Below are 19,943 nucleotides of genomic sequence, written 5' to 3' on the forward strand. Positions count from 1 at the left end.
CACGCCCCCTCTCTGGAAGGACTTGGGTGTACTCGGGCTTTCTTGCTCCATGTCCTATTGTTTACGGTGAGAAGGCAGACTCAGGGCAGAACAAACACCTAGCTGTGGGAGTGTCACCCACCTGGGGGAGGGGTTACTGCCCTTTGTGATGTCAGAGAGGGAAAATCTCCAAACGGCCTGTTTGAGCACACATTTTCAGAAAAGTGGAGCAGGCAAAAGATGCAGAGGGTGGACTTTTCTCATCATTGGGGGGTTTGGAGTTAGAGAAACATGATGAAGTGGATTTAGCATAATATGCTACCTTTAAGGGAACACAATCAGCAATTCTTAAAGACCCCATATTCTCCTCATGTTTACTTTTCATGTTGTCAGTCAGTGAAACTTACGGAGCAACTTTGCATGACTTAAAAACAGAAGGTAAGAAGAACATAATTAAAAACATGCAGGAAGTAATGTGTAGCATCGACATTAGCTCGGGTTAGACACTAAAAGCTAAACATGGGGTCATGTTTGGTGTACAAGAAAATGAATCTCAACTGAGCGTAACAGAAAGCAATCAGGCTCCTGCTGTGACGCTGTGTTTGAATCATATCGAAAGTCATCAGTTTACAGAGGAGAGTGATGAAAGGTCTCACCTGAATGAATGAAGTGTAAAATGAACATTGCAGTTAAACACAAAGCCACTGTTCATCTTTGAAAGGTGAGAAACGGGCCTCGTGCTACATTCAGGAGGTGGCATTGGCCAGCTACATGCTAACCTGAGCTGCTGCTGGAGCCTCTTTCAAACTCGTCCATCTCTCTCCTCAGGTTTCCAGGACAACCAAGGCTCCAAAATACACCTATGTCCGACTGGGCGACCTGAAGGCTGGACCTGCGGTCAACGTGTACGGAGTGGTGACCTTCTTCAAACAGCCCTATAAGTCCCGTGGCACAGGTCAGTTTATGTGTAGTAAAGTAACCTGCATGATGCTCGTTCTCCTCCTGTCACAGAAGTGCTTTGGGTCATTCTCATAATGTGGAGTCGGAAATGACATGTGGGGAAGAAGCCAAAGGTCGGATTTGAACCCGGGCTTCCAGCTTGGAGGAGTATAGCCTACATATATGGGGCGCGCACCCTAACCACTAGACTACTGACGCGCCCTAGGAGTAGTGTTTTACAAAAAAGTTGTCTTTTTATCAAAATAGAGACACGTTTTCTGGGGAGAGAAAGCAAAATGAGAGCACTTATAGCTTAGCAGTTATGTTGCTCTCCCCATGTACAGAGGCTTTAGTCCTCGTCACAGCATCTGTTGGTTCCAGTCTGACCTCGGCCCTGTGCTGCATGTCGTCTCCATCTCTCTCCTCCCAACACTTCCTGTCTCTTCAGATGTCCTATTCAATAAAGGTAAAAAGCCCCCAAAATATAACTTAAATGATTTTATGAATATTTCCTTCATTGAAGTTGGACTTTTCTTAAAGCACTTCTACATTTTTCAGGATTAGTCAACAGGTCAAAATTAAAGACATTCAGGGCGCACTCACACTAGACATAGTTGTCCATTCACACTGCTCCAGGACTAACCGCCCTCAGCCATTGTTTTTAAAAGTTTTTTTCTTAATCTTAAAATAACGCTCTAATATAATGAGAATTAAATGGTATTTGTGTCATTTTAGAAGAAGAATGAAATTGTTTTATTCTGATTAGTTTAATTTCCATTCTTAAATTCTAAACCTTAAAAGTTTGAGTGTGTAAAAGTACAGAATCTTGATCCTTCTCAGCTTAAGTGCGGTGCAGTTTAAAAAACAGACTCCAGTCTTTTCAGAACCACGGACAGAGACTTTAAGCCGTTCAGCAGCTGTGTGTGTGTGAATGTGTTTGACAGTTTTTTTTGGGATATCTGTTTAAAAATGTAAGAAAGACAGATAGTTGTATTTAAACGGGATCCAGAAAGTGAGCGCTCATGAGCTCCTCTGACACTGAAACGAGCTGACGGGCAGAAAGGAAGAGAAAGTCTTTCATGAGGAAATAGGAGGTGGATGAGTGCTGAGGTTCGTTTAGGTGTAAGAATGTCTCTGATTATCTCCGTAACACACTCGGAAAGGTGTGGAGACGAGCGGGATTGAAGGCTGTAGTTCCACTTTGTGCGTTGATGGTGTATTAATGCAAGTCTGAGTTTGAAAGAGCAGCTCAGCTTTTAGATTCACTGCTCGTCAACATGGCATATGAAGCTGAATGGATCTAATCCACTGAACCTTTATGACAATATTTAATCATTTCCTTTACATTTCACAGTTAACTTAGTGAAGCTGGTCTGAACAGGTAGAGCAGAAAGTGTTGGACATGAGGAGCAGAGTGTCAGACGTGTGTGGAAAGAGGGATGGAGACAGTGAGAAGATAATAAACGGCAGGCTGATCAGTCGACATGAGGTCATGCAGCACTGTGTGTTCCTGGACTGATAACAAAGACAGACTAACATTCAGGTTGGAAAATGTCCATGAAACAAAGATAACGACAAATCATCAGTCGTGCCTTAGTGGGCTCTGGATTGTTTGCAGGACAATTGCCGTTAAAGGGAAGCAAAAGAGTCCGAACTCATCCGCTAACAACAAACAAAAAAAATGTGCTTTAGACTTAAGCTTGTTTCATCTTTTCTAGTCTTTTTATTTATTTTTTATTCAACCAGGAAATAATCTTTTTAAGAGCGTCCTGGCCGAGACGAGCAGCAGCACAAGCAAAAATATACATTATCAGACATTAAAAGAAACAAAAAACACATTTCAACAGGACATATTTGTCAATATTGTCCACAAACACATCAGGGAGAACATCAACAGCCAAATGTGTCCGCCTCCAAGTCAATCAACATCCTCTTAAAATCATCCAATCGGAGCAGCCCGTTCAGTCTCAGCTCTTTTTATGATCCTTTACAAGTGAAGGGGGCAAAAAACTTCAACACCTTTTCCCCCAGTTCAGCTCTGGGGAGTTCAATAAAAAAAGCGTCTCATGTCTTGTTGGCGTGTCTGGGGGTTGCTGGTTCAAGTCCTGAATCAGTCGATCTATCGGAATTCATCTGGTTGCTGCAGAGGTGCCAGTTTACTTCCTGTCTTCCCAGAGAGGCCTTTGAGCACGGCACCGAAACCACAAACCCTCACTCTGACATCACTCTCTTGGTGCATGTCTATAGGATCATGTTTGTGCATGTTTGTGTTTTTTTTTGTGTGTTTTTGAGTAGGAAAAAATGATAATTTTCCCTCAAGTAATTCTTCTTTTCAATCTTCATCACAGTCATTATTTGTCACACTTCTTTTAGGATTAATTTAGCTGCTGTCCTTTGTTGTTGTTGTTGTTGTTGTTGTTGTTGTTTCTGACCACTGGAAGTTTTTTTTCCTCAGATTTCTGCTCCATCCTGAAGATTACAGATCAGTCTAAAAAGGAGATCCTCTGCAAAGTCTTCTGCAAGAAGCTGGAGGATCATCCCAATATCTTCCAAATCGGAGACATCGTCCGCTTGCACGGAGTCAAGGTCTGGATTACTGACTGGCTGCTATCAATATCCATTTCTTGTGCTTAAAATGACTTATTTCTTCATTTTTGGAACTTACAAAAACCTCTAAACATGTTCTTAAACTCAGATGATGTTTGTTCCTCTGCACAGCCTCATTCCTACAGAAACTGCATCGAGCTGGTCAAGACGTTTGGCTTCTCTGCGTTGACGTTTGACGGGGTGGTCGGCAGACCCGTGGAGCCTCGGACCTCCAGCCGCTCCTTCCACTTCGACCAGGACGACCGGCGAGTGGTGGAGGAGCTGAGATCCTGGGCTTCAGGTCAGGGTTTCCTCCCTCCGGTGTCCACCATCACTCTGTCTGCTGTGGAGCCCAAACAGTACTTTGACCTGACCTGCCAGCTGCTGGCCAAAGCTCCCATCGACACCACCTGCATCCTGCTGAGGGTAAGACTGTTGGTGCTGGAAGAGCAGAAACACTGCATGTTTTTAAGGAATAACTTCAAATTTGTCACAGATGTCCACTTGGACTTGATTCCTTCGGAGGCACTTTGATCACTAATCATGAATTCATGACTTGAGATCAGGCAGGCTCCGACTCGATCGGGAGATGTACAGAATTTATTGACACCCCACTTGGATGCCTAACCCCCAACACGACAAGCTGGACAGAATATAAGTCAGACAAGGAAACGCACAGAGCATCCGGTCAATTTCAAAATAAAACACATTTTACAGCCTTGCGATTGTATTTTTCATCATTTTATCCTCAGAAAGACGCTGACGTGCCGCGGTGCACGTATGTGGGGATTGGTGGTAAGTCCTCCAGAGCAGGAAGCCCAGTTTCAAATCCAACCTGTGGCTTCTCTCTCTCTCAGTCTCTCTCGCTCTCTCGCTCTCTCTCGCTCTCTCTCCTCTCTCTCCTCTCTCTCTCAGTCTCTCTCTCCCCCTCGCCCTCTCTGTCAGTCTCTCTCTCTCTCCTCTCTCTCTCTCTCTCTCTCTCCTCTCTCTCTCTTAGTCTCTTTCTTTCTCTCTCTCTCTCTCAGTCTCTCTCTCTCTCCTCTCTCTCTCTTAGTCTCTTTCTTTCTCTCTCTCTCTCTCATTCTCTCTCTCTCTCCTCTCTCTCGCTTAGTCTCTTTCTTTCTCTCTCTCTCCCTCGCTCCTCTTTCTCCCTCCCTCTCTCCTCTCTCTCCTCTCTCTCTCTCTCCTCTTTCTCTCTCTCTCCTCTCTCTCCTCTCTCTCTCTCTCCTCTTTCTCTCTCTCTCCTCTCTCTCTCTCTATCTCTCCCCCCAGTTGCTGACTATCCACTGTGTATCTAAAAAAAAAAAGGGAACACTTCTCTGGTCATTATTCCTGTCTTGTGAAAATAACTGAGGAGCGCCTCGAGGGAATTCTTCAAACGTGTCCACTTGAACTGAAACATTTTTAGTGCTCACAGATCAGAGTCACACTCATTCGACTCATTTTTAGTTCTCAGTGTTCGTGAAAGTAAAATCTCAGCGACCTTTGAATGGAGTTTTATCGCATCTTTTTTATTTGTACTCTTAAATCCGTCCGAGGGAGCGAGCCTGTTACTCCCCTGTGCCTCTTTGACCCTCTGTTGAAACACAGAGATGTCTCCGGTGTTACGCAGCTCCTGTTAGTGATTGGACCTCTCCTCCTTAATACAGCCCTTCCTATGCTGCTGTTTTCTTTTCTGGCTCATGTTTTCGTTCATGAAACAATCCTGTGGGGGGAAAAAAAATCAAAAATTTGCAACTCGACATGAGGCGTGCAACCACAGGCGGTTATTCTAGAGATCCATTCATTTATTCAGACTCGGGATTTAATTTCAATATATTCAACATCACAAAGTCATGCTTATAACCTGCAGACCTAAAGGGAGAAGTTAACCTCTGGTCTGTGATGTTTCCCTGCTAATAAAGAACTCTGCGTTCACACCGCAGCATCACAGTCACTGTGAAGCTTCCCCTGAGGATGTCTACTGTCAGCTTACATCTATTTTTCCTCACCGCCGTCTTTTGTTTATTACCCATAGTCCCTTGTTTATTCCTCCTTAATGTGACTTGTAGTCTTGTTAGGGTGCGTATTTGTAATGACTCTGCTCGCCTTCAGTCAGGTGGCCTCAGTGGGAGGAGGTGTCATGTTTTTTTTTTCTCTATCTCGGTCTCGAGCTGTTTTACCTGCCGCCTCAGTTTGCCAAACGGTATCGAGGCTTTAAGTGGAGCCTGGTCTGCTGCCAGGGAGGCTGATAGAGGAGATAAATGCGAGCGGGACTTGGCAGGGACTGCTGGTCGGCCGCCAGTCTCTCCTCTCACTGATTTCTGAAGCTGCTCTGAGCGTGTTGTCTCCTGTTACACACACACACACACACACACACACACACACACACACACACACACACACACACATCCAGGAGAGGATCGTTTCCACATCATAAACGCTTATTAGACCAAGAATAGATTTTAATACCTCTCCTTAAGCATTTGAGATCAACGTCAACAAAGGTTTGTGACGCATTCTTCGCTGTCGACTGTGTGACTGTGAAGCTTAAAACCTGAATAAATCGGACTGCGAAGGCTTGTCTGAACTTCTTAAGATGAATATTATAGCTTTTTTTTTTTTTTCTTGTCAGAGTTTTGTTTTACAGTCTTTGAGGTTGGATCGGGATATTCCCAAGCTCTAAGATAGCTTTCAGGGGCCTGTCAAGGTTTTTTGAAGTCAGTCATTTAGATGCTCTGTCCATACCTGCGGTGGCGTCTTTGTGTCTCTGCCTCTGTGACAGTGGCATGCTGCACAGCTCCTGGTACAGTCTCTTGTGAACGCACGATCAAACCCCTGCAGATGATCCTAAATGCAGGAGCGTGACTGCTCTTCATCCTTCCTTAAACAGCACGTGTCACTCCGCTGTTCATCTCCCTCCACTGGCTCCCAGTCACTGCTCACATCACAAGACTCTGCTGCTCGCTTACAAAACAGCAACAAAAACGGCTCCTCCTTACCTAAACTCTCTCATCCAGGTCTACTCTCCCTCCTGCCCACTACGCTCTGCCAATGAAAGGCGTCTGATCCAACCTTCACAACAGGGTCCGAAGAGGCTAACTAGACTCTTCTCCTCTGTCGTCCCCCCGGTGGTGGAACGAACTACCAAACTCTATTCGATCTGCAGAGTCCCTTTGCACCTTTAAGAAAAAGCTAAAGACCCAGCTCTTAATGAACACCTACGACCTTAATGATGATGATGATGATGATTTTAGGATGGTTTTGATGCTGATTAGAACTCTCAAGAACAGCCATCGATGTTGTGCTCTGGCTCTGGTCACTTCCTCTCAGCACCTCCGGTCACTTCCTGTCAGCGCCTGTGTGTCCCATCAGACTTAAAGCTGTTTGTTTGCTCTTCCTGACGTTGTTTCCTCCTCTCTAGATCCTTGCTTGTGTTGTACACTTACTCTCTGATGTTTGTAGCTTTGGATAAAAGCTACCTGCCACTAGCCTGGGCTGTACTCATTGACTGGCTGTAGCTGTGGTTAATGAGCCTGCTCTACTCACTTTACTACCCAGATGTAAACAAGCACAGTGAATGACAGCAATGACAGCAATGACAGCAATGACAGCAATGACAGCAATGACAGCAATGACAGCAATGACAGCAATGACAGCGCGGTTTGGCAGCCACAGGTGGAAAATGACTCTGTCCTGTGAGTAAGGAGTTCAGGCCGTTCAAAGTCTTGTCTTGTCATGTGTTTTTGGTGTGTGTTCAGGTGTGGGACGGGACCAGGTGTCCTTACACGCTGCTGAAGGTGATCGTGGAGCCGGACATCACAGAGGGGCCGTCCTCCTTCTCTGCAGAAAAAGAGAGCGTCATCGCTAACATCCTCATCTACGACAACCATGTGGAGTCCGCCAAGCAGCTGAAGGTCAGATCTAACTGCAGCACCGCACCTACATGCTAAAACTACACAGGTTTACTCTTCAGAGCATGAATACCTATCTATCCTGTCTTAGCATTTACTCCACCTTCTGTTCAGCTGAACAAGCCAGTCTGTGTCCGCCTCGCTCCTCAAGTTCACCTCAGGTCAAATGTTAAACAATGATCACTGAATATTTTACCGGGACACAATCAGAGGTCTCACTCTGCTCATTTCCATCTCGCTCATTCAACACAGCGGTGGAGATGTGACACTCGTTACACCTGTGTGTTTTTTACTAAACATGAATTTAATCCTAAGAACCTGATATTAGTCCCCACACATTGAGCATTTTGTGGTTAACATGAAGCTTAACCTGTTTGACTTCTTCTGTTTTCACTTCCTCCCTTACCTCGGTTTATAGAGGAGATCTTTGTATTTTTCAACCTGAGCGTTATTTGACATATTTTAGGGTTTAAATGAGGCGTTAAAAGATTTGGAATTCTTCAGCTGGCAGCAAACGGGAGAGTAAAAGGCAGCAAAATAATCTTTTGCTTAAATGTGCCTTTCTTTTCTCATGGACAGACTCGGATTTTACTTGAAGTGTCCGACAATTTAATGGAAAAAAAAAACCACTTTAGAAATAAGATAAGAGAGGGCGATGATGGCCTAGCGGTTAGGTCGCACCCAAGATGCTATAGTCCTTCAAGTCCAGGTTCAAGTCCGTCCTGAGGCTCCTTTACCACATGTCTTTCCCTACTCTCTCTCTCCCTGATCTCTGACTCTTTCCATTGTCCAATCTCTAAATAAGGACATAAATAAAGCCCAAGAAATAAGATAAGAAGGGGGGGGGGGGGGGTCGGACTAGCTCTTAGGCCATACAGAGGCAATAGTCCTCTAATTGGGCACCCCGGGTTCAAGTCCGACCTGCAGCTCCTTTCCTGCATATCATCCCCAACTCTCTCTCTCTCTGTCTCGCTCGCGCTCTCTCCTGATTTCCTGCTCTATCCTCACCTTAATTGACTAAAAGCAAAAAGCCCAAAAATATATATTTAAAATGTATAAATAATAATATAAGATATTCCTTTATTGATTCACAGAATGGAAATTCAGGCGTTGCAGCAACCCAAACACAAGAATAACAAGAAGTCAAATAAAAATTAGAGTAAGAATAAATATGAGAAATAAAATAAATCAGGTGGTATATAAAACTGTTAAACAAAGGAATAAAGGGGACTAGGCTAGACAAGTCAAAGACCTTATTGTAAAGGTTTAACTTTCCTTTCAAACCAGAAACGTCTCTGATGTAGCCGTCTGCAAAGCCCCCCAAAGCTCCATGAACACAAAACAGTCATTTGAACCCGTGCAGTCACTGGTCTAACACTGCCTAAGAGGGGGTTTGTTTTTGTTAATGTGCAGAACAACAAATGAATTGTAGAGGAAACACTGATTTGGTCATTTTTCCCCAAAGACAAAGTGAAATCATCGACCTTTCTTTAAAATGTACAGAATCGTCCTTTAAGCGAATAATTGAAGCCATCTTCCTATCTGTTCTGGACTACGGGGATGTCATTTATAGACATGCTTCTGCCTCCACCCTAAAATCATTAGACACAGTTTATCACTCCGCCCTCAGATTTATCACTGGTGATAAATATTCCACTCATCATTGCATCCTGTACGATAAAGTTGGTTGGCCTTCACTAACAGTTAGACGTGAACGGCATTGGCTGCTATTTATTTATAAATCACTTGTGGGTAATCTACCAGCATACATCACTTCTTTATTAATCTGGGCTGATAATCAGTATCAGACTCGATCAAGTGACTGGCTGATGTTAACGGTTCCACATGTAAAAACGAACTTTGGGAAAACATCCTTCACCTATTGTGCTGCCCACACCTGGAACACAATACGAAACACATTCAAACTCAATACAATGGTTACTATGGGTCAATTTAAAAACTTGATCACAGCTCACTGTACTCATGAGTGTAAATGTTATTAACTGTAGTTACCTGCTTACTGCTTATTCTTCTGGTCTTATAATCTATGTATTTTGTCTTCGTTGTTTTTCGTCTTTTTTGTCTCTTATTCGTTTTAATTGTACTCTCAACGTCATTGTAAATGAGTGCTTGCCCTCAATGATTTCTTGAGAATAAATAAAGGTAAAATAAGTGGAGACTGCTATGTTGTTTTTACAAAAAGGTTATGTGTGTGTGTGTGTGTGTGTGTGTGTGTGTGTGTGTGTGTGTGTGTGTGTGTGTGTGTGTGTGTGTGTGTGTGTGTGTGTGTGTGTGTGTGTGTGTGTGTGTGTGTGTGTGTGTGTGTGTGTGTGTGTGTGTGTGTGTGTGTGTGTGTGTGTGTGTGTGTGTGTGTGTGTGTGTGTGTGTGTGTGTGTGTGTGTGTGTGTGTGTGTGTGTGTGTGTGTGTGTGTGTGTGGCACATCCATCTTGATTCAGGTCTCTGAGACATAAATTACATCGTGTCGGTCGCAGAGTCACATTGATTTACAAGTCAAACCACAAACACACTCACTCACACAGCTGTCGCTGTCCTATTTCTCTAAATAACAAATCTCCGCCGAGGACGTTGAACCTTGAATGCATCGTTTCAGGACAATTCACAGCGTGATAGCAGAGCGTAAAGCCTTTCTTCACCTGCTTACCCGCCCGTCACGTCTAACAGATATATTTAACGTCCACTCACACATGAAGGGGTGTAATCTGTAATCAACTTTTCTATAAACCTTTGATTTTCTTCAAGCTACAGGTTCCACTTTTCTCCTGCTCCTTCACCTGCTGAAATGGCAGGCATGAATTTTAACCTGGTACTCTCTTTTACTTTATTTTACTGCAATCATACAGCAATCACAATCAGGCTCTGTGTAGGTGTTGCTCAGATCCTTAAGAACTCTTTCAACCTCATCTTCATCTTTATGCTGCGGGAGGAGGAATTTCTCTTGTACACCAATAAGGACAAACAGCCTTTTTCACCAAACGCTCTTAGAAATAAATGTTTTCTTAAAACCACCTTCTTTTTTTTTTTTTTTTAAAGAAGATTGTAATTCTAACATTTTGCTTTCATTGGAGATGCTTTTGAAAACTGGAAAAAGCTTAGAATGCAGAAAGGTTTACAGACTGATGCAGAGCTGGCTAAACACTGAAGCTTCAGTGTCCAGCACATGGCAACCTGCGTGAGAGGAGGGGGCGGGGGGAGACAGCTGCTCTCTACAATGTTTAGAATTTAGAGAGAGCCTTTTTTAAGGTAATGCTACTTTCAAAATCATGCTAGTTTTCCAAAAATGACCAACCCGGACTTTGAGCACAAGAGGTTACCGTGTTCAGGCCTGGTTAGTCCTGGAGCAGTGTGAGTGCAGGCCAGCGGGGGGAATGGAGAGGGGGGGGGGCACTTCAGACTTATTTCGACTGCAGCGTTTAAATGGTTAATGTTTGACCCGAGTATGTTTTGAGACTTTTTAAAGATACAATATGTATATTCCACCACCAGGGGTCTGTCAATCAATCCTACAAAAACAAAAGATGACGTCGAGGCTAGCGGGGAATCATGGGAGTTCTCTCTGCTGCTACACCCCCAACCCTGTGAAAACAAACTGCGTTGACCTTAGTCAACACAAACGGGTGAAACCGACCTGAGGAAGAGAATATGTTTACAGACGAGCTAATGTAACCGAGTACGGCAGCTTTCAGGAGCAGCTCACGCTTCCTAATGCAGCGGTCTTTGACTTAACATCCGGTGTTACCACGGCAACGACAAACATTCTGTCTGTCATGGCGCTGTCTCGACAAGACATGTCCCGTTACAACAATGAAATTAGGGATTTCTCTGGCTTTGATAACTGTTGGGAATGTTTGAGGTAATGTAAGTACCCAACAACAAAAACATCAACATATCTTAATACTTGACTTTATTACATCGACCCTGATGAAATCACAACAAGGAATACAATCCTTACAAAGCTGAGAGAGTCTTCACAGAGCATTCAGACTGCTCAACAGAAACCACAAACTATGACATCCTGAAGTCGTCTCTGTAACTACTTGGGGAAAAGAGAAATAATTCTTAGAATAAATCTCTTCAATTTTTCACTTGTTCAAATAACCGTCTTCATAACGGCCCCATCCACTTTCTTTAAATAACAGACTATTGTTTCCAACAGCTCAGTTTTTATCTTTCATTTCTAGATGATTCTCTTCGTCCTCTTCGTCTTTAAACAAGAGTAATAAGTACAGAGCGGCCCGTGTGGTGGGTGAAGTGACCGTGGTGAGCCGGCAGGGAAAACTGTAGGAGCTTATTTGTCCTTTTCACTTTTTCTGTACAAGGACGTTCCCCCCTGTAATAATCACAAAAACCTCTGAAATAACAGGAGGAATCGCTGATTATAGTCGTCGCCTGACCTCCTGCTGCAGAGCTTATTCCACATCGCTACGCTCTCCCTCAGCAAACACTCTGAGGAGTTTGCAGTGACCTCTGGGTAGTTTAGTTTCAGAGCCTTTCTGCTCTGTGCCACAGCTCCGCAGCCACACTTTCATAGAGATTTATCTTCTCAGTTAACTTGAAGAGAAACTATTCTTCTGATTGCAACTTTCAAACAAGTGAAACTTTATAGCCTTGAAGGTTGGGATGGTCAAGTGAGAGAGGTGTTGGCGTCAGTCGTGCTCTCAGTCATGTTTAGAGATGTTTCTCTTTATATAAAAATATCTTGTTTAGTCTTGAGCTGGATAATTCTTCACTTCCAGTTTTCCTTCCAGCCTCCTAGTAAAACATCCCTGAGAAGTTGGGATGAGCTGATGTTTGAACGCAGCAGGAAAGATTCAGGGAAATATGCTGTTTCCTAGTGAGATGTGGAGATTATGTTTTAGTCATGTGACTGGTGAGAAACTAATGCGATCGTCGTGCATATAATGAAGCTGCTTCGTACTCTTTCCTGTTTGTTTGTTCTTTCCTCACTTACACTGTACATACATCCAATTCCTCGTAGCATTGAATGAATGCAAAACTGTCATCATGGTGTCGGACAGCCTCTGTCCGCCAGCTGGGATATGTTGTAAAAATAAGTCTGACTGGGGCGCTGGAGGCTGTGGTCGTCCAAGCAGGAGGCCCAGGTTCAAATCCATACTTGCATGTCATTCCCCACTCTCTCTCTCCCTGATTTCCATCTCTATCCACTGTCCTATCTCTCCATTAAAGAAAGCCCCCCAAAAAATCTTAAAATAAAAAGATAATAAGTCTGACTAAAAATGGACTTTTAAAATTCCTGTTAACATGTCTGTCTGACTCAATTCATACTTGGTCAAATTCCTCAAAGTTGGACCACCACAGGTCAGTTTGCTCTTCAATGTTGACGCCCCAATCAGCTCAAAACTAGCCTAGGGCCTTGACTCAGCATAGGGAACTCCCATGATTCCCCGCCAGCCTCGACATCACCTATTGTTATTGTTTTGATTGAGAGCCCCCTGGTGGTGGATTTTACACAAATAAAACCATAGGTACGTCTTGGTATGTACAAATTGAAAATATCTTTAGCGAAGCATTAACATTTTCAATGAATCTTTAAAGTCCAGCCTTAGTTTAGTCTCATCCCTGTGTGTGTGTGTGTACTTAAATAAAAAAGAGCCTCGGTTATTTCTCTCTTTTTGTAACAGGCGACTTTCATGTGTTGAATGAATTCTGAGCAGACAGCAGGAGCTTCCTTTTCCTGTGGAGAATTCATCAGTGAGTTCACGCCTGATGTTCTTTAACGTTTTATTTAACAATCGTCTGCTTAACTGAAGTTAATTTCCTCTTAGTCATTTTTGTATTAATTAGCGATGTATGCAGTGATCCTCTGTCGGCTCTTCTACGGTCCCTTGGTCTGTTTTTGTGTTTAAACATGTCGCCGCTCTGTCCTGGTGACGCATGTCTGCACTCGACCCTGCAGGCGTGATAGAACTCATCACAATCAAACTGCGCAGGTTCATTACACAGAATATCTAAATGCAGTAAACACACTTCATCACCACATTATTAAAGTTTAAACAACAGGCGCTGTAATGACTTTGAATTAAATCATCTTCTTTTGTTTATATAAGAGCGCTTCCAGGGACAGGTGAGGCGAATTATCATCCCCCATAAACACGAGGATCCGTGTGTCCCGTGGCTGGTTTCACTTGAGACTCCCTCCCTGATGAATTAAACATAAATGAATAATATGGAGGTCACTGGTTTACATAAAGCTGGGTGAAGTGTTTTGAGTGGAGCATAATACATCATGGCCTCGCACTGAATCTTCACCAGAGGAGGGTTTGTCTGGTGTTCGTCTGCTGTAACCAGTACTGATGTAAGGAGGTTTGGAAGTTGGCCTTTACGATACGACGGATACGAGGATTTCCAAACCAAGCCAGATTTGATGTTCAAGATATTAAAAAACCAAACCAGGAGGTCATTCATCTGTGTTTTTATTTGGGTGTTTCCAAACAAATCATGAAGGTGAATAACCACAGAGTTCTATCTCCATCTTTATTCACACTTTTACTGACTATAGCCATGGACCATAGACTGTAAATATGTTTGAAGTCTGATTGACGTCACCCATCAGTTACTGCAGGGAGGTTCGTCAGCAGCAGCTGCCTTTTTGGAAATCCTGTCTCAGCCTAACTTTCAGTCAACCTAACGACAGGCTGAGAGCTGGAGCTGAGGCGGATTTTAAGCCTTATGACAAACCGTTACATCGCGCCCACCTGTCAATCAGGTCAGCTACGCACGTAACTATGGATAACATGTATTGTTCATAAAATCAAAACAGAGCAGGTAAAAAAAAAAAAAAATCCCACCCCGTACAGGGTGTGCCAGTGTTGACAATAACTAATCAGACCTATTGATGATTTTAGAAGCAAGGTGATCTTCAAGGTTCAGCATATTGAGATTGTCCAGTTTTCTTTGCGTTTTGACCTCCTGTACACGCAAACTTTCGGTTTGTTCCTTTGTGCGTAACTGCAAATTGTTGTTACAAGTGTCCTATCACAGCCTGGCCCAATCAGAACCCAACTTTTTTTTTTTTTTTTTTACATATTTTTAAGGCTGTAGTGGATTAGGATGGAACAGTACTAATGGGATGAAACAGTACTAATGGTTCACACTGATGAATATTTGTGGATTTTTTTTCCTTCATTAAATACATTAAAGTTGGCACCATGATGCGATGCAATGAGGCCGACAGTAACATCCAAACTGTCGCACAAACCACAATGTGAACTCTGAATGGTGAAGACATAAAAGTGTTTCACGTATTTGAACTCCAGTCAGTCACTTCACCTCAACACTTACTCAGCATGATGCACGCTAGAAGCCCGTCCACCAAAGGAGTGTTTGAACGGGAATATTTCACCCAATTACTGGGCTCCTCTGGTGAATCATCAGTGATATTGTGTGAAATCGACTGAGGCGCCTCTGTGAGAGGAAGGCCATTAGGAGAGAAAGGAGCCCATTATGAGGAGGAGAGGAGCTGAGAACGAGCGAGTGCTGTGGACCGGGAGTGTGTGTAGCCTCCTCTAGCATCGATTTCCTCAGAAACAGACACAAGCAGTTGGTAAAACATTTATTTGAATGGTACTTGTTTAAGACAAGGGGGAAAGAAAGCTTCTGCAGAGGGAATGCAACAAAAGAAGGGGAACTTTGAAGCCCAAAGATGGCAGTCGCCATATTGAGAATGCTGTCTCAACCGGGCTTTCTGTAAACCTAGTAACAGGTAGAGACTTGGAGCTGAGGCAGGTCTAAGGAAGCACGGTCTATCCTTCCACTGCTTTGCGGATGACACACAAATATATCTCCCGCTCAACTGCTTCAAAGAAATTAAAGACTGGATGGCACTAAACTTCTTAAAACTAAATGAACAAAATACCGAGGTACTTCTGTTCGGCCCCCCGGCGTCCACCAACTTGATCTGTAAAAAACTTGGCCCACTGTCTTCTTTTGTGAAACCATATGCAAAAAATCTTGGCGTAACCTTTGATTCAACCCTTAAATTTGACACACAAATCAACTAAGTTGTTAAAGGCTGCTTTTTCCAACTACGGTCCTTAACACAAGTAAAACCTTTTTTATGTTTCCAAGATTCAGAAAAGCTTATTCATGCTTTTATTATGTCCCGCCTTGACTTCTGCAACTCCCTCTATATGGGAGTCAGTCAGTCCTCCCTCTCACGGCTACAGTACGTCCAGAACGCAGCTGGACACAACCCGACATAACACAATATGAAATAACACATGGATCATGTTAATATCACGATTACAGCGATTCTGCGATTGCAACAGTACACTATCATGTCATGATACATCTCATTGTTTCCCACACATACCCGAGTATATCCAGACCCTCCTTTATTCAGAGCTTATTACCATTGGGAGCTCGAGCGCGGAAGAGAGATAGAGAGCTCTGCAGGTACAATCGTCCCTTAAACACACCGACTGATGTGCAACACCTCATGCAAAACCTTCAGTTTATAAAAACAGAAATAATTGGACTCTTCCCAACAGGAAGTGTTGCACCACATTCTGTATTTTTGGAGCACAGAGCACGCTGCTCAGATTTTTCAAGCCCCCAGAGTCACAGTGGGAATAGTGGTTTGAGGCTATACAAATAGAAAGTGACATGATTTGATTTGAGTTGACTTGACTTTTTGATCTTATGTAAGCAGACATGAACTTTTCTGTGAGGCAATGGAAATATTCATGATTTTTATATTAACCTGATCAAAAGCATTTCATGGAGTTGCAGTGCAGTTGAATGTTAATATCAGCATGCTAGCATGCTTACAATGAAGAAGTGTTTGCACTGACATCTGAACACATCAGTGCTGTTTGGTCGGGCTGTTCAATGGAAGTTGAGTTCAAACTATAACAAATAAAATTCAATGCAAGTAGCAGAACTACACCGCCAAATAGTGCAAAGTCATGTCAACATGATCAGAATGAAATTAAATATTGCACATAATATGAAAGCAATCACTGCCCATGACAACAAAATAACCCAAAATTGCAAAACTGTACTCCAGTTTTGATAAAAATTAGCACATTATATGAAAGTTGTGCTGTGTTTTTCCTGCTGCAGAAAGTGAAGGACTTCTACAGTTTGATGGCCACAAGTAGAAAAATGGGTACTGCGGTCCAAATTCAAACATTAGGGAGAGCTGTCTCTTAATGTCTGATTTAATAATTTAATTCAGTAGATATCTTAATATTACTCCTTTAAAACCAGACTCGTTCTGGTAGATGATTTTTAAAATACTTGGTGAACCCTGACACTCTTTCCAGTTCTGAACGTGAAATTCTAAATTCAGCAACGTTGTCTTTAAAATCCAATAAACTCGCCCATTAATCGTCTCTGCAGCCTCAGTCACTCTCCATTATTTGCACCCTCGCAGTTTCTCTAACTCCTTCTGTCTCCTCCCCTCAATTTCTCAATATCTAATTTCCAGTTTCTCCTGACTCGACCATTTTTCATGTCTCCATTTATCTCCCCATCTCTCTCCCCCCTGCAGTTCATCTCCCTCTGCCTCAGCAGAATCTACAGAGCAGATGTTTACTGTACCTGCTTACCTCTACTCACATTGTTATCTTCTCCCGCTGAACATTTGCCTGTCCTTAGCATGAATCCCTGTTCTTAAACCTCACTATCTAGCTTCTATCTGTGTATCTTGTTTCTACGTTACAGATACTAAACACTATTGTTACAATAATACAGACTAAATCGGGCCAGGCTGCAGGCCAACTTCACTAGAATCCGTTTATAGTTTTGGTATTGAAGTCTGAAAATAATCATACTTTTAGCCGAGTGCCAATAATGTTACTAAAAATGAAAAATGGATTAAGCAAAACGTTTAGTTCAGATATCCATGTGTCCCACAGGACTCGTCTCTTTTTATGTTGATGATCCTCCGACTTTCAGTTTCTCTGCTGGCATCTTAAACACGCCTCGGAGCCAACTCCTCTGAGTCACCGGTCCAACAGCATCTGCTGTCTGTGTCTCAAGCTTTTATTTCTGTTTGTTTTTGTCTTCCCCACTGATTGAACTCCTTCTAGCTTCAGAAAAGATGAATAATTATGCTTCTATGTGGGCCAAATATTGGCTGAAATGAAATGTGCTGAGTTCCTAATGACTGAAAAAGAGAGTTCCCAAAACTCAGTAAGTTCTGAGCGCTGTCCAAGTCTGAAATAAACCCATAAGTCCACTGGAAGTTCAGTAGACAATAGGGTTGTCATGATACTAAAGGTATCATAGTATCGTCCTTGTCAACCAGTTCAAGCAAATCTCAGAGCTCACCAAATGATGTCTGTGAAATTTCTTGTTGTAAATCCACTCTGATGCTGTACCTACTCAGAGTAACTTTAACTGTATCATGTCCTATGTTGGATATTATTTGTTAATGTATCTGTATCTTTCTATACTAATGAACGTATGTTAATGGGTTATATTTAATTCTGGCAAATGAGCTGCCAATCAAAATGAGCCTTTCCGCTAACTCGGGTACGTTTACATCTGTTTGAATGTCGATTAATGTCCAATGTCCCTCTTCAGATAAATAATTAAATAAATGGTCATGAAGGGAAAATCTCCAAACGGCCTGTTTGACCACACCTTTTCTGAATAGTGGAGCAAGTAAAAGACGAAGAGGATGGACTTTTCTCATCATTGGGGGGTTTGTAGACTGACTAGAGACACATGTTAGTGTTAGAGAAACATGGTGAAGTGTATTTTGAAAAATATGTTACATTTAAATGTGAGTTTTGGTTATGTGACATCAATTCCGCGGTTCTACGAGCTAGCTCCAATTTGCACATGGACTCCCATTGATGGGTGAAATATTTGCATTCTGAATAACATGTATGGCACAATGTATAATGTCAATGGAGGCGATCAGTTACGATGTGTTTCTCCCAAGTTTATACAACTATGAGGATGTTCTAGTTAGCACTGTTTATCAGAAATATGTATTTCCATTATTTTGTATACATTCTGCATTAAGTGAGCACACATTAGTCATGTTTGTACTTGTGGATTTAACGATAGGACTCTGGAAAAGCTCAGTTCTTGTATTTCCCAGCTGCTTGTTTTGTTTTTGTTAATGGCTGCGTCCTGGCATGTTGTGGAGGAAGTTTGAGCCATTGATTGTTGTGTTCACTTTGTCAACGTGAGTCCGTGTTCAGCTACAACTGTTTCCGCTCATTATCTCATCTTTAGCACTCATGGTTGACTGAGTGCACATTTCCATGTCATTGAATGTTTTTTTTTGGGGGGGGGGGGGGGGGGGGGGGTCACGCGCTGATGCAGCCCGCTCTTTACTCCCACACTGTTTCCTGTTTGGTGAACACAGCTCTGAGGAAAATGAGACTTCATGTCGGCCTGCGGGCTCAAATCTCCTCCAGATACCAACGGCCTCGACAGAAATGCCGTTTCTCCTGGCGCTCGAGAAGTCAGCAGAGCATCAGTCCAACAAACGAAGGTTCAGATCGCTTCATTACACAGCTCTCGTGTGTGTGCAACCCCGTCTCACGCACACATCACTTCTTTAAGATAACACCGCCTCGGTCAGATTTCTCTCTCTGTGAATGTGAGTGGGTGTAAAGCTTCATCGGAGGAGCAGAGTTTAAAAACAGCGTTTTTAGTTTCCAGCATTGTCCTTGTCAGATTGTCTAACAGTCTGTTCTTTTGGCTTTTCTGTCAGTATATCAGGGGGAAAGGATTTTATGTTTTTGTCGAGTGAAACTGGCAAAATCTGCACACAAGAAGAGAGAAATATGGAGAAATATTTGTGTTAGTGGAGGTTTTTCTCAAGGTTATGTTAGGAAGACTCCTTTTCTTCATTAGAGATGAGAGGAAGTACAAAAGTCCTCTTTGAACACTGTTCAAAGGGAAAAAACTAGTAGTACTACTACTACTACTAGTAAACTACTAGTTTATTTTATAATTTAGTCATCATACAACCAAGCTGCAACCTCCAGTGTTGAAAAATGAAGCCAATGCAGAAGGGCAAAATCCTGAAGTTCATAGGGGGTCAGCTTGAGGCTGGCTCCAGGTCATTTTAATAGTAATGTGTGGATTACTGGAAAGTCTACCCAGATTAGAGACATCTTAAAACTAATCTATTCCCTAATCTGGTGTTAATATTGTTCACTTTAAATCAACACTTTTACTGTTAGATGGTTCAAATCCTACCCCAGTCTCATTGGGGTGGAAGTAGCTCAGTCTTGAGTTGGGAACCGGAGGGTCGCCAGTCCAAGTCCCGGTGCAGATCAAGTCTTGAAATTGGTCTGGTAGTTGTAGAGGTGCTAGGTCACTTCCTGAGCACTGCCCAGGTGCCCTTGAGCAAGCCACAGAAACCCCAAGGTTATCATGTGTGCATTATAGTTACTGTTCATTTATTGAAAAGGTGGAGGGCCTGCTTGACATCCTCTTTGTTTATTTTTGTTTTTTTGGGGGGGGGGGGGGGGGATAGCCAGCAGACGTGTACACCCAACCACACAGGTTATCACCTGGTCTGCACTTAGTGAGTA

General features: G+C 42.8%; 1 protein-coding gene across 2 annotated transcripts in view; it reads left to right on the forward strand.

Annotated features, from left to right (window-relative positions):
* Nucleotides 1–19,943, forward strand: part of pot1 (protection of telomeres 1 homolog) — a 55,709-nt gene that overhangs the window by 20,388 nt on the left and 15,378 nt on the right. For both annotated transcript variants that reach the window (XM_061036128.1, XM_061036130.1), the window contains exons 7-10: nucleotides 808–934; nucleotides 3,374–3,504; nucleotides 3,637–3,930; nucleotides 7,245–7,400. In XM_061036128.1, coding sequence (XP_060892111.1) covers nucleotides 808–934; nucleotides 3,374–3,504; nucleotides 3,637–3,930; nucleotides 7,245–7,400 — 708 coding nt within the window. The remainder of the gene's footprint in view (nucleotides 1–807; nucleotides 935–3,373; nucleotides 3,505–3,636; nucleotides 3,931–7,244; nucleotides 7,401–19,943) is intronic.

This window comes from Labrus mixtus, chromosome 4 (genome assembly GCF_963584025.1).
Source record: "Labrus mixtus chromosome 4, fLabMix1.1, whole genome shotgun sequence".
Classification (NCBI taxonomy): domain Eukaryota; kingdom Metazoa; phylum Chordata; class Actinopteri; order Labriformes; family Labridae; genus Labrus; species Labrus mixtus.